This window comes from Ranitomeya imitator, chromosome 4 (genome assembly GCF_032444005.1).
Source record: "Ranitomeya imitator isolate aRanImi1 chromosome 4, aRanImi1.pri, whole genome shotgun sequence".
NCBI lineage: Eukaryota > Metazoa > Chordata > Amphibia > Anura > Dendrobatidae > Ranitomeya > Ranitomeya imitator.
Genome location: NC_091285.1, coordinates 663,394,458 through 663,420,590, shown reverse-complemented (window position 1 = coordinate 663,420,590; position 26,133 = coordinate 663,394,458). Strand labels below are relative to the sequence as shown.

Here is a 26,133-nt window from a genome sequence, read left to right as displayed (position 1 = left end):
TACACCTTCCGCGAACAGTCATTCAATAGGGTAGGGGTATCCAAGGACGACTTGCACTCACAACATACACACATTAGCAATTGTAAGACAATACTAGCGCATGGCCGTGCGGTCATGCGCAGTTTATATAGCTGCAGCACAGGAAGTGGCCACAGCACCTTTGCCCTTCCAAGACCTGCCAAGAGGACCAATGGAATGTGCTGCAGAGCCTGAGCACATGACCCTCGATCTCCAACGGGAGATCTTACCCTGGGCATGCTCAGTACGTGCAGACAAGGACTTAGTCCCAGAGAAGTCCGCTCGCTGCTGACCAGCACTGACTTTAATGGCAGAGACTGGAGAAGCAGCAGTAACTCTCAGAACAGAGTGAGACTGAGCGAGACGCTGGGATCGACGTCTTTGCTGAGCAGACTCCACTGCGGCTGGACAAGAATGGGAGACTGCAGCGAAGGTGGCTCGAGATTCCCCCTGTGCAGAAGTGGGAACTCGACCCCTAACAGGGTGTTTTTTAGCTGCATGGACAAGACGACTGGTTGCCGTTGAAGGAAACATGAACGCAGCCAAGTGCAGAGATACCCTGGATGAAAACCTCTTCCAGAGTGCTCTGGACCTCAGACTTGGCCTAAGGTTCACCTTCCAACAAAACAATGACCCTAAGCACACAGCTAAAATAACAAAGGAATTTATGTTTTTTACATATCTCCAATTTTTTGTTACCACTTAACCCCTTCACGAACTTGGGTTTTTCTGTTTTTGCGTTTCTGTTTTTTGCTCCCTGTCTTCATAAATCCAAAACTTTTTTAGTTTTCAGTCAATATGGACATTTGAGGGCTTGTTTATTGCGGGATGAGTTGCTACTTTTGAACGACACCATTGGTTTTACCAATTGCAAAACAGTGTAATTTCACAATTTTTGTTTGTTTTTTTGTTTTTACCATGTTCACTAAATGCTAAAACTTACCTGACATTATGATTCTCGTACGACTATGTCAGTGGAAGAATAAAAAAGTTATGAAGCTTGGAAAAAGGGATAAGAGTGCAAAAATAAAAAATTGGAAGTTGTAGGAAGGGTTTAAAAATATTTATATATTTTTTTTATTAATGACCTCACAAGTATTTGCAATAGGTGCATGTTTTATTGATCAGTTGTGACTCAGTATTCTGTTTCCTGATGAACCTAGAAAGACAAAATTACTCCGGCTCGATTCATACATTTTTTAATGTTCTGCAATCATAGATATGCAACGTGATGAACTTTAATCTTGGAAGTTTTGCAATAAAGGTGGAGATGGATTATTATTTTTTAATCAGGTGCCAACCTTAGCCTGTGTTATCGCTTCTGTATTTATTCTTCCGTCCTCACCACCATCCACCTCTCATTGGACCCAAGTGTTGAGCAGATCTGCATTACTAAGGAAAACTGGACTGAAAGGAAAATCCACAATTTGACAGCAGCAGAGGAGAGAGAGCATCTTTAAGAAGCACATCGACGCAGAAGGACAACCTCTGAAGTCAGGAAGCTCTACTGATGAACATCATGGAGTGTCGAGAAATATGAAACTGACCACCTCCTGGACTTTATCACTGGGTGAATAGATTCTTTATCACTGTTCGCATATTCTTATTAGCTCCAAATTATTCCATATCCGATCTTATTGATTTATATTCCTGAATTTGGGTAGTTCTTGATTTGAGTTGTTGTATTTGCACATCGCTATTGTTTATTGCTTTATTATTTCTATGATACTTAAGGCAATTGGCTCTGACCAACGGAGATCTATTTTATCAGTCTAAAGTCTAGTTATCATTGGTGCATTGTGATATTGCAATATATTACAAGGATAAAAACTTTGATGGGAGAGCTTCTTAATAATATTTATTTTATTTATATAGCGCCAACATAATCCGCAGTGCTTTACAAATTATAAACGGGATTTCTTAACCCCTTTACCCCGAGGGTGCGTTGCACGTTAATGACCGGGCCAATATTTGCAATTCTGACCACTGTCCCTTTATGAAATTATAACTTTTGGACGCTTCAACAGATACCGGTGATTCTGAGAATGTTTTTTCATGAGATGTTGTACTTTATGATAGTGGTAAAATTTATTTCGGTATGACTTGCGTTTATTTGTGAAAAAAGAGACATTTGGCGAAAATTTGGAAAATTTCGCAATTTTAAACCCCTTTCTGACATATGAACTGCTATTTCATCCATGTGGGGTGGGCCCTAATTCCCAAGGACGGAATAATACGTCATACGCGATCGCCGAGCTCAAGGGGGGAGCGCTGCCGATCGCAGCTGGGTATCAGCTGACTATCGCAGCTGACATCCGGCACTATGTATTCACAAACGATTGCTCTATGTAATACTACAGAAATCCCTCCCATACGAAGGGTATATGTACCAACCAACACTTTATCTCTCACATTTAGTGTGACCAATGAAATAAAATGATCTCCACTATGGTACTCATGTAAAAATCACAATTTTATTTAGACTCAATGATATAAAACATGTAAAAATATGAGTTACTACATGCAAAGAAAGGTGCAAAATCCACAAAAAGGGACTATTCTACCATAGGTAGTCTCATAAAACCAGGCTAGACACTTGCAAATATGTTCACAAATTGACCACAAATGAAGAAACCTGTATATATATGGAAGTAAGTATAAGATTTTGGCCTCAAAGTCTATATGGTGGTAAATATAATGATCCTAATATCTCTGAATAGGGAAAGCATATAACCATACTGCTCTAATCAGCAATAAACTACAAATATATACAGCATACATATAGTGGATAGTATATAAGAAGGGTATAATATCTTGCTGTCAGCCGTGTGAGAGTACCTCGGCGTCCCTCTGCCCCGACGCGCGTTTCGCATTTGCTTCTTCTGGAGGCAATGTGAGAGATCCGGCATTATGTGCCAGGAGCGGTCACGGACCGCCCCCGGCACATTACCCCCCGGCACACCGTGATCAAACATGAACGCGGTGTGCCGGTGGTATAGGGAAGCATCGCGCAGGGAGGGGGCTCCCTGCAGGCTTCGCTGAGACCCCCGGAGCAACGCGATGTGATCGCGTTGCTGCGAGGGTCTCTTACCTCCTCCTCCCTGCAGCAGGCCCAGATCCAAGATGGCCACGGCAGGGAGGTGGCTTCACTGCGCCTGCTCAGAGCAGGCACTGGGAAGCCTGGAGAAATGCACGTCAGATCGCTGATCTGACACAGTGCACAGCAAAGTGTCAGATCAGCGATCTTACACTATAACATGATGCTCCCCCTCCCCCCCCCCCCCCCCCCCAGGGCAATGTTATAGTGTAAAAAAAAAATATTCACATGTGTAAAGAAAGATAAAAAAATATATATATTCTTCCGATAAATACATTTCTTTATCTAAATAATAAAAGAAAACAATAAAACTACACATATTTAGTATCGCCGCGTCCGTAACGACCCCACCTATAAAACTATATCACTAGTTAACCCCTTCAGTGAACACCGTAAAAAAAATGTTTTAAAAACAAGGCAAAAAACAACGCTTTATTCTCATACCACCAAACAAAAAGTGGAATAACACGCGATCAAAAAGACAGATATAAATAACCATGGTACCGCTGAAAACGTCATCTTGTCCCGCAAAAAAACCAGCTGCCATACAGCATCACTAGCGAACAAATGAAAAAGTTATAGTCCTCAGAATAAAGCTATGCAAAAATAATTATTTTTTCTATAAAATAGTTTTTATCGTATAAAAGCGCCAAAACATAAAAAAAATAAATGAGGTATCGCTGTAATCGTACTGACCCGAAGAATAAAACTGCTTTATCAATTTTACCAAATGCGGAATGGAATAAACGCCTCCCCCAAAAGAAATTCATGAATAGCTGGTTTATGGTCATTCTGCCTCACAAAAATCGGAATAAAAAGCGATCAAAAAATGTCACGTGCCCGAAGATGTTACCAATAAAAACGTCAACTCGTCCCGCAAAAAACAAGACCTCACATGACTCTGTGGACCAAAATATGGAAAAATTATAGCTCTCAAAATGTGGTAACGCAAAAAATATTTTTTGCAATAAAAAGCGTCTTTTAGTGTGTGACAGCTGCCAATCATAAAAATCCGCTAAATTACCCGCTATAAAAGTAAATCAAACCCCCCTTCATCACCCCCTTAGTTAGGGAAAAATTAAAAAATGTATTTATTTCCATTTTCCCATTAGGGTTAGGTCTAGGGTTAGGGTTAGGGCTAGGGTTAAGGCTACAGTTAGGGTTGGGGCTAAAGTTAGGGTTAGGGTTGGGGCTACATTTACGGTTGGGAATAGGGTTGGGATTAGGGTTGTGTCAGGTGCAGTTAGGGTTACCGTTGGGATTAGGGTTAGGGGTGTGTTTGGATTAAGGTTTCAGTTATAATTGGGGGGTTTCCATTGTTTGGGCACATCAGTGCTCCTTCCCTTCCGAGCTCTCCCGTGTGCCCAAACAGGGGTTTACTCCAACATATCGGGTATCAGCGTACTCAGGACAAATTGGACAACAACTTTTGTGGGTCCAATTTCTCCTGTTACCCTTGGGAAAATACAAAACTGGGGGCTAAAAAATAATTTTTGTGGGGAAAAAAATTTATTTTCACGGCTCTGCGTTATAAACTGTAGTGAAACACTTGGGGTTCAAAGTTCTCACAACACATCTAGATAAGTTCCGTAGGGGGTCTAGTTTCCAATATGGGGTCACTTGTGGGGGGTTTCTACTGTTTAGGTACATTAGGGGCTCTGCAAGCCCAATGTGACGCCTGCAGACCAATCCATTTAAGTCTGCATTCCAAATTATGCTCCTTCCCTTCCGAGCTCTGCCATGTGCTCAAACGGTGTTTCCCCCCCACATATGGGGTATCAGCGTACTCAGGACAAATTGGACAACAACTTTTGGGGTCCAATTTCTCCTGTTACCCTTGGGAAAATACAAACTTGGGGGCTAAAAAATATTTTTTGTGGGAAAATTTTTATTTTTTTATTTTTACTGCTCTGCATTATAAACTTCTGTGAAGCCCTAGGTGGGTCAAAGTGCTCACCACACGTCTAGATAAGTTCCTTAGGGTGTCTACTTTCCAAAATGGTGTCACTTGTGGGGGGTTTCAATGTTTAGGCACATAAGTGGCTCTCCAAATGCAACATGGCGTCCCATCTCAATTCCAGTCAATTTTTGACCCCTAAAAATGACTTCAAATGAGATGTGGTCCCTAAAAAAAAATGGTGTTGAAAAAATGAGAAATTGCTGGTCAACTTTTAACCCTTATAACTCCCTAACAAAAAAAAATTTTGGTTCCAAAATTGTGCTGATGTAAAGTAGACATGTGGGAAATGTTACTTATTAAGTATTTTGTGCGACATATCTCTGTGATTTAATTGCATAAAAATTCAAAGTTGGAAAATTGCGAAATTTTCAAAATTTTCGCAAAATGTCCTTTTTTTCACAAATAAACGCAGGTAATATCAAAGAATTGTTACCACTATCATGAAGTACAATATGTCACAAGAAAACAATGTCAGAATCACCAGGATCTGTTGAAGCGTTCCAGAGTTATAACCTCATAAAGGGACAGTGGTCAGAATTGTAAAAATTGGCCCGGTCATTAACATGCAAACCACCCTTGGGGGTAAAGGGGTTAAACTTTAAATTTTCATGCCCTTAAATCACAGAGTTATGTCACACAAAATAGTTAATAAATAACATTTGCCACATGTCTACTTTATATCAGCACAATTTTGGAACCAACATTTTTTGGGGGTTAGGAAGTTATAAGGATTAAAAGTTGACCAGTAGTGTTGAGCAATACCTTCCGATATTTGAAAGTATTGGTATCGGATTGTATTGGCCGATATCCAAAAAATATCGGATATCGCCGATATCCGATACCAATACAAATCAATGGGACACAAATATCGGAATGTATCCTGTAATGGTTCCCAGGGTCTGAAGGAGAGGAAACTCTCCTTCAGGCCCTGGGATCCATATTCATGTGTAAAATAAAGAATACAAATAAAAAATATTGATATACTCACGCTCGGACGTGCCCTGGTTGTAACCGATGCAACCGCCATGCTTCCCTTCCGAGAATGAGCGCATGAAGGGCCTTCGATGACGTCGCGGCTTGTGATTGATCGCGTGACCGCTCATGTGACCGCTCACGCGACCAATCGCAAGCCGCGATGTCATCGCAGGTCCTTCTCGTGCTCATTCTTAGGAAGGGAAGCATGGCGGTTGCAGCGGTTACAACCAGGGTGCGTCTGAGGGTGAGTATATCAATATTTTTTATTTTTATTCTTTATTTTACACATGATTCTTCTTCCCGATACCGATTCCCGATATCGCAAAAATATCGGAACTCAGTGTCGGAATTCTGATACCGCAAATATCGTCCGATACCCGATACTTGCGGTATCGGAATGCTCAACACTATTGACCAGTGATTTTTCATTTTTCCAACAAAACTTACAAAACCATTTTTTTAGGGACCACCTCACATTTGAAGTCACTTTGAGGGATCTATATGAAGGAAGATACCCAAAAGTGACACCATTCTAAAAACCGCACGCCTCAAGGTGCTCAAAACCAAATTCAGTAGACCCCCCAGGGAACTGCTCTAGATGTGTGGTGAGCACTTTGAGCCCTCTGGTGCTTCACATAAGTTTAAAACGTTGAGCCGTAAAAATAAAAAAAAATTTAATTTTCCCAACAAATATGTTCTCAGCACAAAGTATTGCATTTTTATAAGGGTAACAGGAAAAATTGCACCAAACAATTTGTTGTGCAATTTCTCCTGAGTACGTCGTTACCCCACATGAGGGAGAAAACCACTGTTTAGGCACACGGAAGGTTTCGGAAAGGAAGGAGCATCATTTGACTTTTTGAATGTAAAATTTCCTGGAATCATTAGTGGATGTTATGTCCCATTTGCAGAACTGCTGAGGTGCCTAAACAGTGGAAACACCCACAAGTGAACTCATTTTGGAAACTAGATGCCTCAAGAAATGTATTTAGATGTGTGGTGAGTACCTTGAACCCCAGGTGCTTCACACAAGTTTGTAACGTTGAGCCGTGAAAATAATAAAATCACATTTTCCTCACAAAAATGTTGTTTTAGCCCCAAGTTTTTAATTTTTCTAAGAGCTAATAGGATTTTTTTACAACATACTGAGGTCCATTTTTTCATGAGTGTGCCAATACCCTACATGTAATCGGGAAATATTTTTCAGGCACAGTTCAAAGCTCAGAAGGGAAGGAGGGCCAGATTTTACTGTTATGGTTTGCAGTTGCCATGACTCACTTAGAGAGCCCATGAGGTGCCAGAACAGCAGAACCCCCCATAAGTGACTCTATTTTACAAACTACACCTCTCAATTAATTAATCTAGGGGTGCAGTGATCATATTGGCAGCATGGGTGTGTCACAAAATTTTATAGCATTTCATTTTAGCCCAATATTTTAAATTTTTACAGAAGAAGTGGGTAAAAATGGCTCCAAAATTTGTCCCACAATTTCTAATGAATGTGGCAATACCCCATATGTGGCTGTACAGTACTACTTAGCCATACAGAGAGGCTCGGGAGGAACGGAGCGCTATTTGCCTCCTGTGTGATTATAATGAGGCAGCAGAGTTACGCTGGACTCCGTCTAGCCTCTGTTCAGCGGCGTCCTTCTTTTCAGAAGTGCACAAAACTGTGGCCGACAGCACCACCATCGGATCACAGGTCAGATGGCGTCAACAGTGCCTCCACCTGCCTCAATAGAGGGAATCTTCCGAAAGATGTTCCATCTGAATCACGTATTTCAGAGATTTCCATGGACATCCTAGTATAAGTGGAGGGCCCGCTAGGACCGTGGGATACTCGGTACCGGGTCCGGTGGTCAATAAAGGGGTAGTCATGTTGAAGAGAGGAACCTGCAGGCAAAGGCCCGAACTCGTAAAATCCCTCAGGCAGAAAGGGGACCATTACATCAGGGAGTAGTAGTTGTCTTCAATCAGAAGAGAGGCTGGGGATTCATCAAAGAAAAAGGAATGATAAATGGTCACCTGATGCATCAGCTGACTGTCGGTGACAGAGTAATCTACAGTGACGAAGCCTGGAGGAAGGAGCTTGCTGGCTACTGTGGTGTATCAGCTGGTTTTGTGAGCTTTTGATCCTGGTGCCTTTATTCTTCTGTGCGATGTGCTGCAGCAGAGGAAGTTGAAGCTAAGTTGTGTTTTTACCACTTCCCTTTTGTGTTTTTCACTGTCCCTTGTGTGGTATTATCTGCAGTGGTGAGGCTAGCTCCCCTTGCCAGCCAGTGCACTAGCCAGAGCAGTATTAGGTGACAGCGAGAGATGAGAGTCCTGATGGGGTTGGGGGAAGGACCCACTTATGGCGTTAGGTGAGTGCAGGGACAAGCTTAGGTTTTAGCTCAGGTGGTGACCATTCCCCATTTCCCTATCAGTAGGGCCATCCTATCCCCATTTCCATCCTGTTGTTAGTGTGTTGCAAAGTCCGCTGACCGAACCTCTGTTGGGTGGTGTCACATCATGACACACTGCTCATCACCTGCCCAATACAATCCCAACAGTGAAACATGGTGGTGGCAGCATCATGCTATGCGGTGTTTTTCAGCTGCATGGACAAGACGACTGGTTGCCATTGAAGGAAACATGAACGCAGCCAAGTGCAGAGATACCCTGGATGAAAACCTCTTCCAGAGTGCTCTGGACCTCAGACTTGGCCTAAGGTTCACCTTCCAACAAAACAATGACCCTAAGCACACAGCTAAAATAACAAAGGAGTTTATGTTTTTTACATATCTCCAATTTTTTGTTACCACTTAACCCCTTCACGAACTTGGGTTTTTCTGTTTTTGCGTTTCTGTTTTTTGCTCCCTGTCTTCATAAATCCAAAACTTTTTTAGATTTTCAGTCAATATGGCCATTTGAGGGCTTGTTTTTTGCGGGACGAGTTGTTACTTTTGAATGACACCATTGGTTTTACCATGTTTGTACTGGAAAGCGTGAAAAAATTCAAAGTGCAGTGACATTGCAAAACAGTGTAATTTCACAATTTTTGTTTGTTTTTTTTGTTTTTACCATGTTCACTAAATGCTAAAACTTAAATGACATTGCGATTCTCGTACGACTATGTCAGTGGAAGAATAAAAAAGTTCTGAAGCTTGGAAAAAGGGGTAAAAGTGCAAAAATAAAAAATTGGAAGTTGTAGGAAGGGTTTAAAAATATTTATATTTTTTTTTATTAATGACCTCACAAGTATTTGCAATAGGTGCATGTTTTATTGATCAGTTGTGACTCAGTATTCTGTTTCCTGATGAATCTAGAAAGACAAAATTACTCCGGCTCGATTCATACATTTTTTAATGTTGTGCAATTATAGATATGCAACGTGATGAATTTTAATCTTGGAAGTTTTGCAAATAAAGGTGGAGATGGATTATTATTTTTTAATCAGGTGCCAACCTTAGCCTGTGTTATCGCTTCTGTATTTATTCTTCCGTCCTCACCACCATCCACCTCTCATTGGACCTAAGTGTTGAGCAGATCTGCATTACTAAGGAAAACTCCACTGAAAGGAAAATCCACAGTTTGACAGCAGCAGAGGAGAGAGAGCATCTTTAAGAAGCACATCGACGCAGAAGGACAACCTCTGCAGTCAGGAAGCTCTACTGATGAACATCATGGAGGGGCGAGAAATATGAAACTGACCACCTCCTGGACTTTATCACTGGGTGAATAGATTCTTTATTACTGTTCGCATATTCTTATTAGCTCCAAATTATTCCATATCAGATCTTATTGATTTTTCATTTTTCCAACAAAACTTACAAAACCATTTTTTTAGGGACCACCTCACATTTGAAGTCACTTTGAGGGATCTATATGAAGGAAGATACCCAAAAGTGACACCATTCTAAAAACCACATGCCTCAAGGTGATCAAAACCAGATTCAGTAGACCCCCCAGGGAACTGCTCTAGATGTGTGGTGACCACATTGAACGCTCTGGTGCTTCACATAAGATTAAAACGTTGAGCCGTAAAAATAAAAAAAAATCTAATTTTCCCAACAAATATGTTCTCAGCATATAATATTGCCTTTTTATAAGGGTAACAGGAAAAATTGCACCAAACAATTTGTTGTGCAATTTCTCCTGAGTGCGTCGTTACCCCACATGAGGGAGAAAACCACTGTTTAGGCACACGGAAGGTTTCGGAAAGGAAGGAGCATCATTTGACTTTTTGAATGTAAAATTTCCTGGAATCATTAGTGGATGTTATGTCCCATTTGCAGAGCTGCTGAGGTGCCTAAACAGTGGAAACACCCACAAGTGAACTCATTTTGGAAACTAGATGCCTCAAGAAATGTATTTAGATGTGTGGTGAGTACCTTGAACCCCAGGTGCTTCACAGAAGTTTGTAACGTTGAGCCGTGAAAATAATAAAATCACATTTTCCTCACAAAAATGTTGTTTTAGCCCCAAGTTTTTAATTTTTCTAAGAGCTAATAGGATTTTTTTTACAACATACTGAGGTCCATTTTTTCCTGAGTGTGCCAATACCCTACATGTAATCGGGAAATATTTTTCAGGCACAGTGCAAAGCTCAGAAGGGAAGGAGGGCCAGATTTTACTGTTATGGTTTGCAGGTGCCATGACCCACTGGGAGAGCCCATGAGGTGCCAGAACAGCAGAACCCCCCATAAGTGACCCCATTTTACAAACTACACCTCTCAATGAATTCATCTATGGGTGCAGTGATCATATTGCCACCAGGGGTATGTCACAGAATTTTATATCATTTCGTTTTAGCCCAATATTTTAAATTTTCACACAAGAAGTGGGTAAAAATGGCACCAAAATTTGTCCCACAATTTCTAATGAATGTGGCAATACCCCATATGTGGCTGTACAGTACTACTTAGCCATACAGAGAGGCTCGGGAGGAACGGAGCGCTATTTGCCTCCTGTGTCATTATAATGAGGCAGCAGAGTTACTCTGGACTCCGTCTAGCCTCTGTTCAGCGGTGTCCTTCTTTTCAGAAGTGCACAAAACTGTGGCCAACAGCACCACCATCAGATCACAGGTCAGACGGCTTCAACAGTGCCTCCACCTGCCTCAATACAGGGAATCTTCCGAAAGAGGTTCCGTCTGAATCACGTATTTCAGAGATTTGCATGGTAACCCTGGTGTAAGTGGAGGGCCCGCTAGGACCGTGGGGTACTCGGTACCGGGTCCGGAGGTCATTAAAGTGGTAGTCATGTTGGCAGTGACCCAGTCCGCAGCCCTTGACATCCAAGTTAAAGTGAAGGCCTTTAAAGGGATTGTTGTGAATAAAGAATAAAGTTTGTTTGTGACGCCACCTGTGGCATTCTGTCAGGGATGACCGATGCTGATTTAAGGGGTCCACTGGGGATGATGTTATTGCAGCAGGGATGGTATGGCTTAGTTCCCAGGGCTCCCGGTGTAGTAGTCAAAGATGGTAGATGGTGTAGTGCCAGAAAGAATTAGAGGACACAAGGTTGCAGTCTCTTTACCTATACTGGTACTATGCAGCCACAGTCCAGGGTACGGACACAGGTAATGGTGAGGTCCGGCCAGCCTGGGAGTGATTCAGAATTCAACTAGCCAGGTGGGGATGGAAGCCTTCCTTACTGCACTGTGGTGTAGTCCCTTGCTGCCTTAGGCTTCACACAAGGACTTCACTTTCTCTCTGTCCTATTAGCAGGACAATAATCTGTATGGCAGGCAACTCGAGCCTTTTTACAGGTGTCCCTACTTGGGGCAATTCCGGGCTCTTTATGCTGCTGTGCCTTCGGATGTAATGGTGGACAGGTGACTTGAAATCTCCTGCCTGCCGGTTTCTGCTGTGGGGCATATAGTTATCCTCACAACCTCGGAATTCTAGCCTCCTTTATTCTGAGCTGATTCTGGAGTGAGCCCTCTCACAGCTCCCCTCCAGCTCCTCACTTCTCCTGTGTTCCTTCTCCCTTCACAGTCTCTTACAATCTGCTCTGTCTCTCATCTTTCCAGGAGCTGCAGAACCTTGTGTCTGCAAGACCCTAGCTTTCCTCTCAAACTGCTCTCTCAGGAGCTGCAGAACCTTGTGTCTGCACGGCTCCAGCTCTCTTCTTGACTCTCCTACCTCCTCATCCATCCAGAATATATAGGGTAGCCACCCACAAACTGGATCAGAGCTCCCCCTTCTGGCCTGGAGTCAGAACAGTGTTGTATGTACATGTCACCTGTTAAAGGGATCCTTGTTGCTTCCAAGCATGGCATCACCCTCCCCATGAGGAAGGCAATACCACTGTGACAACCGAACTTCTGGGGTGTCACATAAGTGCTCAAAGCAGAGCGCAGGATAAATGTGCGCCAAACCTTACTGTGATCTTTGGGAGGCAGAATGGTAAAATTAATAGTAGGTGAATCATTGGTATATTTATTTTTATGCTGCTCCTCATGCGGTATAAGTCATTAGGCAACGTTATTCTTCGGGTCAGTGTGATTACAGCGATATCAAATTAATATCGGATTTATGTTTGGCAGCTGTCACACACTAAAAGACGCTTTTATTGCAAAAATTACATTTTTAAAGCATTAATGTTTCCATGTTTCAACCAATAGATTCATGTTATGGCTTGTGTTTTGTGGGACGAGTTGACGTTTTTATTGGTACCATTTTCGGGTACATGACATTTTTTGTATAAATCATTTTTATTGGTCACAGCAGTAAAGAATAAAGGTAAACCGTACAAACTTATAAATCAGTGCAATGATAGGCAATAATTTTAAGTCAAACAAAAAGAGCATAGTTACATTTATCTCTTGCGATATACTTTTCTGATTAATAATGTTCTTGACTATCCCGAAATTATGAATTATTAACATTAAAGAACTACCGGGATAGTTGGTAACAATTCTTAGATTCCTTTGTAAATATTTAAAATATAATATGTGTAATCAAAACTGGATATGAGGAGGACAAACATAGAAAGTAAGATAGAGGGAAGAAAAGAGGGTAGAAAGAAGAAGAAGAGAAGGGTAATTGAGGGGGTGAGGAATTCAGGGAAGGAGTGTGGCTACCCCCGTAGCCCAGTGGACAGGATACATGCCGAGAAACGGCCCGAAGGCATACGACAATAAGCTACATAGTGTGTCGGGTTCTGGAAACCCAGAGATCCAGTTCAGGGGTTTCCCTAAAAGCGATCCAAGGGGCCCATATGTTGTAGGTTTTCTCTACGTTACCTGGTGACTGGTTTATCAACTGCTCCATTCTATAGATGCTATCAAGTTCTGCCACAAATTCTGTACGGGTAGGAAATTTTTCTTGTTTCCAAAACCTAGGGATTAGATTTCTGACTGCGGTAAGAAAGTGTCTGAGGATACCCCTCTTGAACCTAGATATTGATAGGTCGCATAGAGACAGCAATGCTAGACCTGCTGAAGGTTGGATCTGTGTGATAGACAACTTATTATGAAGTTCAAAGACGGCCAACCACAGATCCTTTACGGGGGGGCAATCCCACCAGATATGCATGTAAGAGCCTATCTCCTTTAAACATCTCCAGCAAGTGTCAGGGGTTGTGGGGAACACCGCATGCACCATGGCGGGGCATCTATACCATCTTGCTAGAATCTTATAGCTCCTCTCCTGTGATACCGCGCATAATGACGATCTGGAAGAGAAGAGAAGAATTTTTCCCCTGTCTTCAGATGACAAGGGCCTTCCCAGATCGCCCTCCCATTTCGAGAAAAACAATGGCCAACCCTGCAGTGGAGCCCTCCCCTCTTGGAAAATTTTATATAGCAGCGAGACAGTATGATCCGGGGGATTTGCTGATGTACAAAGCATCTCAAAGGGAGTTAGCGGCCGGCTGATATTGGCTTGTTTAGAGATTGAGTGGATATAACTTTTTAGTTGTTCATAGAAGAACCAATCGGTAGAGTGAGATTCTTCCTCCGGGAATAATTCCCGAAGGGACTTCATCCCAGTTTCTTTTAAGTAATCATGGATGATGGGTTTGGAGTCTTTTCTCTTATTTAGAAATGTCTCTCTATTCAGCCCTGCTGGAAAAGCAGAGTTGTCATAAATTGGAATTAAGGGGCCTGGGAGAGTTGTGATCTGAAGGTCTTTGTTCCGGTTTTTAATGAGAAGCAATATGTTTCGCGTGAGGAAAGGTATGTAGGTGCCCGATCCTAGCCCCCTGCCTCCTGTCCAAAGAACAACTTGGGGGTCACATCCGTTAAGATCGTTTTCCAGGTTTACCCACTTTTTGTTGTTTTTACTGTGATAAAGGTCTAGGATACAGGTTCCTATTGATGCATAACTATAAATCTTGAGATCCGGGAGACCCAATCCACCTGTCAGTTTAGATCTACTTAATGTTGTATATGAAATATGTGCCCGATTATGAGACCAAATAAAACGAGTAATTATTTGTTTAAGGCGGGAAAAGAAGGAAGCTGGTAGGTATAGGGGGATTGTTTGGAAAAAATATAAGAGGCGAGGTAAGAGGTCCATCTTAACTGCATTGATCCTACCCAGGGGTACATGACATTTTTTAATTGCTTTCTATTCCGATTTTTTTCGGAGGCAGAATGGAAAAAACAGCAATTCAGGAATTTCTTTTTGGGGGGGTTATGCCATTCCGTGTGTGGTAATATTAATAGGCTCAGAGCAGGCGCCGGGAAGCCTCTCTGCAGTGCACGTCAGATCGCTGATCTGACACAGTGCTCTGCAAAGTGTCAGATTAGCGATCTTACACTACAGTGGGGCAAAAAAGTATTTAGTCAGTCAGCAATAGTGCAAGTTCCACCACTTAAAAAGATGAGAGGCGTCTTTAATTTACATCATAGGTAGACCTCAACTATGGGAGACAAACTGAGAAAAAAAAATCCAGAAAATCACATTGTCTGTTTTTTTAACAATTTATTTGCATATTATGGTGGAAAATAAGTATTTGGTCAGAAACAAACAATCAAGATTTCTGGCTCTCACAGACCTGTAACTTCTTCTTTAAGAGTCTCCTCTTTCCTCCACTTATTACCTGTAGTAATGGCACCTGTTTAAACGTGTTATCAGTATAAAAAGACACCTGTGCACACCCCCAAACAGTCTGACTCCAAACTCCACTATGGTGAAGACCAAAGAGCTGTCAAAGGACACTAGAAACAAAATTGTAGCCCTGCACCAGGCTGGGAAGACTGAATCTGCAATAGCCAACCAGCTTGGAGTGAAGAAATCAACAGTGGGAGCAATAATTAGAAAATGGAAGACATACAAGACCACTGATAATCTCCCTCGATCTGGGGCTCCACGCAAAATCCCACCCCGTGGGGTCAGAATGATCACAAGAACGGTGAGCAAAAATCCCAGAACCACGCGGGGGGACCTAGTGAATGAACTGCAGAGAGCTGGGACCAATGTAACAAGGCCTACCATAAGTAACACACTACGCCACCATGGACTCAGATCCTGCAGTGCCAGACGTGTCCCACTGCTTAAGCCAGTACATGTCCGGGCCCGTCTGAAGTTTGCTAGAGAGCATTTGGATGATCCAGAGGAGTTTTGGGAGAATGTCCTATGGTCTGATGAAACCAAACTGGAACTGTTTGGTAGAAACACAACTTGTCGTGTTTGGAGGAAAAAGAATACTGAGTTGCATCCATCAAACACCATACCTACTGTAAATCATGGTGGTGGAAACATCATGCTTTGGGGCTGTTTCTCTGCAAAGGGGCCAGGACGACTGATCCGGGTACATGAAAGAATGAATGGGGCCATGTATCGTGAGATTTTGAGTGCAAACCTCCTTCCATCAGCAAGGGCATTGAAGATGAAACGTGGCTGGGTCTTTCAACATGACAATGATCCAAAGCACACCGCCAGGGCAACGAAGGAGTGGCTTCATAAGAAGCATTTCAAGGTCCAGATCTCAACCGTATAGAAAACCTTTGGAGGGAGTTGAAAGTCCGTGTTGCCAAGTGAAAAGCCAAAAACATCACTGCTCTAGAGGAGATCTGCATGGAGGAATGGGCCAACATACCAACAACAGTGTGTGGCAACCTTGTGAAGACTTACAGAAAACGTTTGACCTCTGTCATTGCCAACAAAGGATATATTACAAAGTATTGAGATGAAATTTTGTTTCTGACCAAATACTTATTTTCCACCATAATATGCAAATAAATTGTTAAAAAAACAGACAATGTGATTTTCTGGATTTTTTTTTCTCAGTTTGTCTCCCATAGTTGAGGTCTACCTATCATGTAAATTACAGACGCCTCTCATCTTTTTAAGTGGTGGAACGTGCACTATTGCTGACTGACTAAATACTTTTTTGCCCCACTGTATATCATGATGCACCCCCCCATGTTATAGTGTAAAAAAAAATATTCAGATGTGTAAAAAAAAAATTCCTAAATTAAAAAAATATATATAAATATAGTTCCCATAAATACATTTCTTTATCTAAATAAAAAAACAATAAAAGTACACAAATTTTGTATCGCTGTGTTCGTAACGACCCGACTTATAAAACTGTCCCACTAGTTAACCCCTTTAGTGAACACCATAAAAAAAATTAAAAAAATAACGAGGTAAAAAACAACGCTTTATTATCATACCGCCGAACAAAAAGTGGAATAACACGCGATCAAAACGATGGATATAAATAACCATGGTACAGCTGAAAATGTCATCTTGTCCCGCAAAAAAACTAGCTGCCATACAGCATCATCAGCGAAAAAATAAAAAAGTTATAGTCCTCAGAATTAAGCGATGCAAAAATAATTATTTTTTCCATAAAATAGTTTTTATCGTATAAAAGCGCCAAAACATAAAAAAATGATATAAATGAGATATCACTGTAATCGTACTGACCCGAAGAATAAAACTGTTTTATCCATTTTACCAAACGCAGAACGGTATAAACACCCCCCTCACGCCCCCAAAAGAAATTCATGAATTGCTGGTTTTTGGTCATTTTGCCTCACAAAAATCGGAATAAGAAGCGATCAAAAAATGTCACATGCCCGAAAATGGTACCAATAAAAATGTCAACTCGTCCCGCACAAAACAAGACCTCACATGACTCCGTGGACCAAAATATGGAAAAAAATGCTCTCAAAATGTGGTAACGCAAAAAATATTTTTTTGCAATAAAAAGCATCTTTTAGTGTGTAACAGCTGCCAATCATAAAAATCCGCTAGAAAGCCCACTATAAATAGTAAATCAAATCTCCCTTCATCACCCCCTTAGTTAGGGAAAAATGAAAAAATTAAAAAATGGAATTTATTTCCATTTTCCCATTAGGGTTAGGGTTAGGGATAGGGTTAGGGCTGGGGCTAGGATTAGGGCTAGGGTTTGGATTACATTTACGGTTGGGATTAGGGTTAGGGGTGTGTCAGGGTTAGGGGTGTGGTTGGGATTAGGGTTAGGGGTGTGGTTAGGGTTGGGATTAGGGTTAGGGGTGTGTTGGGGTTAGGGGTGTGGTTGGGGTTAGGGGTGTGGTTGGGATTAGGGTTAGGGGTGTGTTTGGGTTAGGGTTTTAGTTAGAATTGGGAGTTTCCACTGTTTAGGCACATCAGGGGCTCTCCAAACACAACATGGTGTTCCATCTCAATTCCAGTCAATTTTGCATTGAAAAGTCAAACGGCGCTCCTTCCCTTCCGAGCTCTGCCATGCACCCAAACAGTGGTTTACCCCCACATATGGGGTATCAGCGTACTCAAGACAAATTGTACAACAACTTTTGGGGTCCATTTTCTCCTGTTACCCTTGGTAAAATAAAACAAATTGGAGCTGAAGTAAATTTTTTGTGAAAAAAAGTTAAATATTCATTGTTTTAAACATTCCAAAAATTCCTGTGAAACACCTGAAGGGTTAATAAACTTCTTAAATGTGGTTTTGAGTACCTTGAAGGGTGCAGTTTTTAGAATGGTGTCACACTTGGGTATTTTCTATCATATAGACCGCTCAAAATTACTTCAAATGTGATGTGGTCCTGAAAAAAATGGTGTTGTAAAAATGAGAAATTGCTGGTCAACTTTTAACCCTTATAACTCCCTAACAAAAAAAAATTTTGGTTACAAAACTGTGCTGATGTAAAGTAGACATGTGGGAAATGTTACTTATTAAATATTCTGTGTGACATATCTCTGTGGTTTAAGGGCATAAAAATTCAAATTTGGAAAATTGCTAAATTTTCAAAATTTTCGCCAAATTTCCATTTTTTTCACAAATAAACGCAGGTAATATTAAAGAAATTTTACCACTATCATGAAATACAATATGTCTCGAGAAAACATTGTCAGAATCACCAGGATCCGTTGAAGCGTTCCAGAGTTATAACCTCATAAAGGGACAGTGGTCAGAAATGTAAAAATTAGCAAAGTCATTAACGTGCAAACCACCCTTGGGGGTAAAGGGGTTAATGCTCCTATCATAAAAAAAAAAACAAATTAGTTAGTATCAAAAATAACATTTACATCCAGATACCTTATAGATGACGTAGTCTCTGGAGCCGTTCTCCTTCTTTTCTTCATCTTGTCCAGACCCCATGATGAGTTTTCTCATCCACAGCCATCTCTGCAGACCTCCATCTTCTCCACTCTTTTGCAGAAAATCTCCACATGATGCCCTTAAAAATAGAAGTGTCATTATAATGCTCCTGAATAAAAAATTGCCCCTCACTATATTGTCTGCACAAAATATGACCCCCACACTGTCCCTCTTATGATACATGTTCTTTACACTGACCTCTCCTTTCCATACCAGCCCCCTCTTCACACTGTCCTCTTACACTGTGTCCTCCCTATAGGGCCTAGTCTCTATATACTGTACTCTGTCATCACACTCCCCCCTCCTTGGTATACTGTCCCCTCCTGGCTGTGCCCTTACACTGTCCCTCCATGCTATGCCCCCACTACTCAGTTTCTATTCTGTTCCCACTCACTTTTCTCCCCCCATACTGTTTCCTCATACTAGTCCCCTCCATCCTCATACTCTCTCCTCTCACATCCCCCTGTTCACCTTACTGTGTCCTCATACATTTACCCCCTCACTTTCTATACTACCTGCTCACCTGGCTACCCATACTGTGTCTGCACACATCCCATCACCATCATACATGTTTCCTCATACATGCCCCATTCCCCCATACTGTTTCCTCATTCATGCCCCCCACTCCCCCGTTCTGTTTCCTCATACATGCCCCATTCCCCATACTGTTTCCTCATACGTGCCCCCATTCCCCCATACTGTTTCCTCATACATGCCCCCCATTCCCCCTTGCTATTTCCTCGTACATGCCCCCATTCCCTGTACCGTTTCCTCATAAATGCCCACCATCTCCCCCTTTGCTCTTCATTTTGTGCCTCAAATCTCCCCCACACATTAAATCTCCCCACACACAATAAATAACCCCATCTCCACTCCAAATCTCCCCACACACACTAAATCCCCCATCCCCACTCCAAATCTCCCCCATACATTAAATCCCCCATCCCCACTCCAAATCGCCCCCCACACATTAAATCCCCCATCCCCACTCCAATTCTCCACACATACAATAAATCCCCCCCATTTCCCAGACAGCCCCTCATCATCCCCATCTCCTGATCCCTCCACAGCCCCTAATCCCCCCACAGCCCTTCATCACCCCCATAGCCCCTCATCATCCCCCCATTCCCCACACAGCCTCTCATCATCCCCCACACAGCCATTCATCACTCCATCCCCCACAGCCCATCATCCCCCCCTTCTCCCCACACAGCCCCTCATCATCCCCCATTCCCTACACAGCACCTCATCATACCCCTTTCGCACAACACAGCACCTCATCATCCCCCATTCCCCACACAGCCTCTCATCATCCCCCACACAGCCATTCATCACTCCATCCCCCACAGCCCATCATCCCCTTCTCCCTACACAGCCCCTCATCATCCCCCATTCCCTACACAGCACCTCATCATACCCCTTTCGCACAACACAGCACCTCATCATCCCCCCATTCCCCACACAGCACCTCAACATCATTTTCCCTATACAGCCCCACTCAAGTAACTTCCACCCCTTTCCAAAATACATCCTCAGAGCCTCACACCGAGTCCTGCGTCCTCATTTCCATTTGCCCAAGGGTCCATGGTGCAGCCCCTCAGTCCTGTACTCACACCTCCATGGTGCAGACCCTCAGTCCTCTACTCACATGGCTCCATTGTGCAGGTTCAACCCCTCATTTCTTGCTTCTTTTTACCAGCAGCCTCAGCAAAAGGCAGCTTCCTGCTATCGGGTCTTCTTCACTGGACTGAAGAAGACCCCACCCCTTCTGGTGACATCATTACCTCAAGACATCAACTCCATTCTAGTCACTACTGTCAAAGCTTCAATTGTACTCGTATCTGTAAGATGAAGTACAGTTGAACACTGGGAGTTGCACGCTGCAGCTTTTCTGTGCCGACTGTCAGCTTGAGAATGCAGCCGCTGGAGGAGACACTGCAGACCGCTGCATTAGCTGGCCTAACTGCGCCCCCCTGCCAGCTGCGCCCGGGGCACATGCCCCGGCTGCCTCCCCTAGATACGCCTCTGACCCCTTACCAATCTGAGAATACCAGCCCCCAATTGTGAGCTTTCGCAAGGCTGGTTGTCAAAAATGGGGGGGACCACGCGCCATTTTTTTAAATGATTTATTTAAATAATTAAAAAATATGGCTTGGGGACCCCTCTATTCTTAGTAACATAGTAACATAGTTAGTAAGGCCAAAAAAAGACATTTGTCCATCCAGTTCAGCCTATATTTCATCATAATAAATCCCCAGATCTACGTCCTTCTACAGAACCTAATAATTGTATGATACAATATTGTTCTGCTCCAGGAAGACATCCAGGCCTCTCTTGAACCCCTCGACTGAGTTCGCCATCACCACCTCCTCAGGCATAGTAACATAGTTAGTAAAAAGGTTGTCGTAACTTCACATAAAGTCAATCTTGAATCGCACCAACTTTATACCACTGACCAAACAGATAAGCAATTTTCATATGAGAGACAAAGAGTTTTTGTAAGGCTTCAGTGAGAGTCGAACTCACGACCCCTGGTTTACGAGACCAGTGCTCTAACCTCTGAGCTATGAAGCCATTCTTGATATCCAACCTTGCTGAAGCTGGCAGCTGAGGGTTGCAACCCCCAGCTGTGAGTTTTGTCTGGCTGGTTATCAAAAATAGGGGGAACCCATGCTGTTTTTTTTAATTATCGTATTTATTTACAGCACAGGAGCGGCAGATGAATACTCCCATCCCATGTTCCTGCTGTCACTGTTATTAGCAGCAAGGGTAGGCTGATCGGAGTAATAGTCCCATCAGCCGCCGCCTGCTGTCTCTTTTATTACTTAAATGTAACTCTCATCATTCTCCCCTGCTCGCGCCGATCGCCGACAGAGCAGGGAAGAATGAGGAGAGCCGTGTTCAGCACCAGGCGCCGGGTAACAGTGCTTACTGTAATGCTACTTCCCCGGTAACGATGCGTGTCACATGGATGACATCCATGTGTGTTATGTATATGCACGTGTGCGGGACGTTTTATGGCCCATGCTGATATTAAAAAATGGACATGTCAGTGTGTTTTGCCCATGGGCACACGGTCCATGCAAACACACTGACAAGTGCACAGACCCATTCACTTGAATAGGCAAATAGCGCTCCATTCCTCCCGAGTCTCTCCGCATGGCTAAGTAGCACTGTACAGCCACATATGGGGTATTGCCACATTCAGTAGAAATTGTGGAACAAATATTGTTGCCATTTTTACCCACTTCTTGTGTGAAAATGTAAAATATTTGGCTCAAACAAAATTTTTGTGGTAAAAATGTAGTTATTTTGTCCTCACTGCCCAATGGTATAACATTCTGTGACACACACATGGTGTTAATATGATCACTACACACCTAGATGAATTCATTGAGAGGTGTAGTTTGCAAAATGGCGTCAATTATGTTCTGCTATTTTGGCACCTCATGGGCTGTCCCAGTGGGTCATGGCACCTGCAAACCATAACAGTAAAATCTGGCGCTCCTTCCCTTCCGAGCTCTTCCATGCGCCCAAACAGTGGTTAATCCCCACATATGGGGTATCATCGTGCTCAGGACAAATAGCACAATAACTTTAGGGGTCCAATTTCTTCTGTTACCCTTGGGAAAATAAAAAAGTGGGGGCAAAATATCATTTTTGTGAAAAAAATATGATTTTTTATTTTTACAGCTCTACGTTTTAAACTTCTGTGAAGCCCACACATCTAGATAAGTTCCTTTAGGGGGTCTAGTTTCCAAAATGGTGTCACTTGTGGGGTGATTCCACTGTTTAGGCACATCAGGGGCTCTTCAAACGCCACGTGGCATCCAATCTTAATTTCAGCCAATTTTGCATTGAAAAAGTAAAACGGCGCTCCTTCCCTTCCAAACTCTGCCATGCACCCAAACAGTGGTTTACCCCTACATGTGGGGTTCAGCATACTCAAGACAAATTGCCCAATAACTTTTGAGGTCCAATTTCTTCTGTTACCCTTGGTAAAATAAAAAATTGGGGGCAAAATGATCACTTTTGTGGAAAAACTATGATTTTTTATTTTTACGGCTCTACATTATAAACTTCTGTGAAGCACTTGGGGGTTCAATGTGCTCACCACATATCTAGATACATTCCTTGGGGGGTCTAGTTTCCAAAATGGTGTCACTTGTGAGAGGGTTTCCACTATTTAGGCACATCAGGGGCATTCGATCTCAAATCAAGCCAATTTCTGAAAAGTCAAGTGGCTCTACTACCCTTTCGGGCTTTGCCATGCGCCCAAACAGTAGTTTACCTGCACATGTTGAGTATCAGCGTAGTCAGGACAAATTGCACAGCAACTTTTGGGGAGAAATTGGTTTTGAGCACCTCGAGGGGTGCAGTTGTTACAATGGTGTCATTTTGAGTATTTTCTATAATATAAACCCCTCAAAGTGACTTCAAATGTGAGGTGGTCCCTAAAAAATGGTGTTGTAAAAATGAGATATTGCTGTTTAAAGTTTAACACATAACTTTCTAACAAAAAAAAAATTTGGGTTCCAAAATTGTGCTGATGTAAAGTAGACATGTGGGAAATGTTATTTATTAACTATTTTGCGTGAAATATTTCTGTTTTAAGGGCATAAAAATTCAAAGTTTGAAAATTGCGAAATTTTCCACATTTTCGCCAAATTTCCATTTTTTTTAAACAAATAAACGCAAATTATATTGAATAAATTTTACCACTAACGTGAAGTACAATATGTCACGAGAAAACACTCTCAGAATCACCAAGATCCGTTGAAGCGTTCCAGAGTTATTACCTAATAAAGGGACAGTGGTCAGAATTGTAAAAATTGGCTTGGTCATTAACATGCAAACCACCGTCGGGGGTAAAGGGGTTAATGGGTTTTTGCATATCACTAACATGTCTATCCATCCTATGATTTCCCGAAATCCAAAAGTTTTACTTCTTGGTGTTAAAATTTCAATGTTGGGAAGTATAAAAAATATCAAGAACTTCTCATTGCAAGACACTGGTTTCTGAAATTTACAGATTTTGCATTGGAGCCTTACAGCTTCAAGTCAGTCTTTTCCCTCTGGGCCTGGCATACATTGGTTGAGGGAAACTTTCCACATTTTGCATTAAAGCCTCGAAGCCGTAAGTTATGCCTCTGAGCGTAAGTTATGCCTCTGTTATGTACATGCTAAGACAGTAAATAATGCAGGCTGGTGAAATGTATTGCCCAAGTTTTTCCATAGTTTTTTTACATTGTCTCTCATTTTTTTACAGAAATATTGAGTTTAATCTTCAGATGTCAAAATGAATGGCAGATTCTGCTTTCAGAAAATTCTTACATTATTTTTCGGGATCCTTATGTTCATGTCTGGATACCATGAAAGGAAAACGAAAATAATCAACAAATGGCTTCAAAAACCTGTAATATTACAAGAGAGAAAGAAACCTGTGAATAATTTGATTTTCCCAATGTTGAAGCACCCCCTGGCTCCTCCGTACCCATTTCCATACAAGTTCCTCATTAACCAGTCAGACAAGTGCAAGAACCGGAAGCCTTTCCTTGTATTAATGGTGCTAGCAGAGTGCCATGACTTGAAGTCTAGACATATAATCCGAGAAACATGGGGTAATGAAAGTCTTTATGATGTTGAGGTGGTCAGGATTTTTCTGGTGGGTCTACCTCGACGTGCTCCTGAGCGAGTCCAGGATTTATTAGAAGAGGAAAGTGTGACCTTTGGAGACATCGTACAACAAGACTTCATGGACACCTACTACAACTTGACATTGAAAACCTTAATGGGTATGGAGTGGGTGACCAAATTCTGTCCTTCTGCCAGTTATGTCATGAAAATAGACAGTGACATGTTTCTTAATGTAGACTACTTGATTCATGATGTTCTTTATCCACACATACCAGTTCGCACAAATTACTTTACAGGAGACCTAGTTCTAAATGCTAGACCATTCAGGAACAAGGCTTCAAAATGGTACATACCAAAGGAAATATATCCAAATGATACCTACCCACCCTATTGCTCGGGTCCTGGATATGTCTTTTCAGCTGACATGGCAACAAAAATCTATGATGTGGCCCAAGAAATTAGGGTCATCCCCATGGAGGATGCCTTTTTGGGAATTTGCTTGTACGAGCTCCACATTCCACCTTCTGTACCCCCTAAAGGTGCATTTAACATCTACAAATTTGGTTATGACCACTGCAAATTTAGGAAAGTAGTCATTGTGCACCATTATGGCGCAGAAGAGCTCCGAAATATATGGGCAGACTTTTGGGCTAAAAAATCTCAGAAGTGCTAAGAAAATCGAAAATAAATATGGACAAAAAAAAAAATTATATTGGAGGAAAACTTCCCAAGATGAAGACTTATTTTTTTTCCGAAATGTACACATGTCAACTAATTTTACAGGAATTAAAAACTTTCTATATATTATATTTATTTAAATTCTACGGACACATTTGCACTGATTTTTTTATATTTATTTTAATTGTCTAAGTGCTTCACATAGCTGATGTTACTGATACTCATGATATAGACTAGGTAGCTCCTGGCTGTGTCAGCTCTCACAAGCTCAACCAGAAGTTTGACGGTTTATACAGACCGTGATGCATGGACTGGCCAAGGGTCTCCAGACCTTAAGTTGGAAGCTACATATCTGTTTTTTTTTCTGTTCTGTGGCCAGTGTGAACGTGCATTTACACTCTACACCAGTCTGTATCCCAGTTCAGATCTTCAGGTTTTTTTCGCTCTGTTTGCACCGTGTGCATATGAAGGTGTGGACTGCCTATTCTCTGAGCTGGACATTATATTGAGGTGGTTCCTCGTGGCTGTGTGTCTAGTAGTTGGGTCCAGTCCTTCTCAGCCCTTATCCACATACATGTCACTTGACAAACAGTAAGGTTTTTAATATTCGAGTAAGTACCATCCCAATTAGGGTCACCGTGAAGTGGCGGGATGGCTTTTGCATTTTTTTTAACTAAAAAAACATTTATATTATTTTCATGCATTATGCTATTTATTTACTGCAGGGTATTTAATCATTATATTTCTGTCTTTGATTTTTTTTTATGCTTGTAAGGCTGTCAAGTTCAGGTCTGGAGACCAACAGCCAGTTCCGTGCATTGTGGTCCATACTTGGATTGTAATAAACGAATATCTGAATGAGTTATTATTTCACTCTATATTAAAAGGAAGTTATCGTCAGAAAATAATCTTTGGTTTATATCTAGTTTTTGTATTGCACAAATTTGTTTTTAAAATATTGTCCTTTATTTTCTTATTATGATCTTTATGAAAAAAAAATCGTAATCTTGCAATTTTCACACAGGCCATTGGGGCATTTGTAGACTTGTACTTCCTGTCCTTACAGGAAGAGTTTACAGCAGGCTCCTTATCATCAGAGGCAGAATTACAATAACTGATAACAGCTATATAGACAGCTCATAATGTAATGGGAGTGGTGGAACCACTGTGCCGTGATCTGAGGAGAGCCTGGAGGGGTGTGACTAGGAGAGCACCTGAC

General features: G+C 42.0%; 1 protein-coding gene and 1 non-coding gene across 2 annotated transcripts; one reads left to right on the top strand and one right to left on the bottom strand.

Annotated features, from left to right (window-relative positions):
- The first annotated feature begins 1,409 nt into the window (after positions 1–1,409).
- On the top strand, positions 1,410–25,770 carry LOC138674336 (beta-1,3-galactosyltransferase 2-like). The gene is made up of 2 exons (XM_069762194.1): positions 1,410–1,588; positions 23,869–25,770. Exon 2 carries the CDS (start codon positions 23,899–23,901, stop codon positions 24,907–24,909), a length of 1,011 nt encoding a protein of 336 aa, XP_069618295.1. The 5' UTR covers positions 1,410–1,588; positions 23,869–23,898; the 3' UTR covers positions 24,910–25,770.
- On the bottom strand, positions 21,101–21,173 carry TRNAT-CGU (transfer RNA threonine (anticodon CGU)). Its single transcript has one exon. It is a non-coding gene; the product is annotated as a tRNA-Thr (tRNA).
- Positions 25,771–26,133: the final 363 nt, after the last annotated feature.

What these genes read in the sequence shown, in the direction of transcription:
- LOC138674336 (XM_069762194.1), top strand. Translation starts at nt 23,899, where the DNA reads ATGAATGGCAGATTCTGCTTTCAGAAAATTCTTACATTATTTTTCGGG.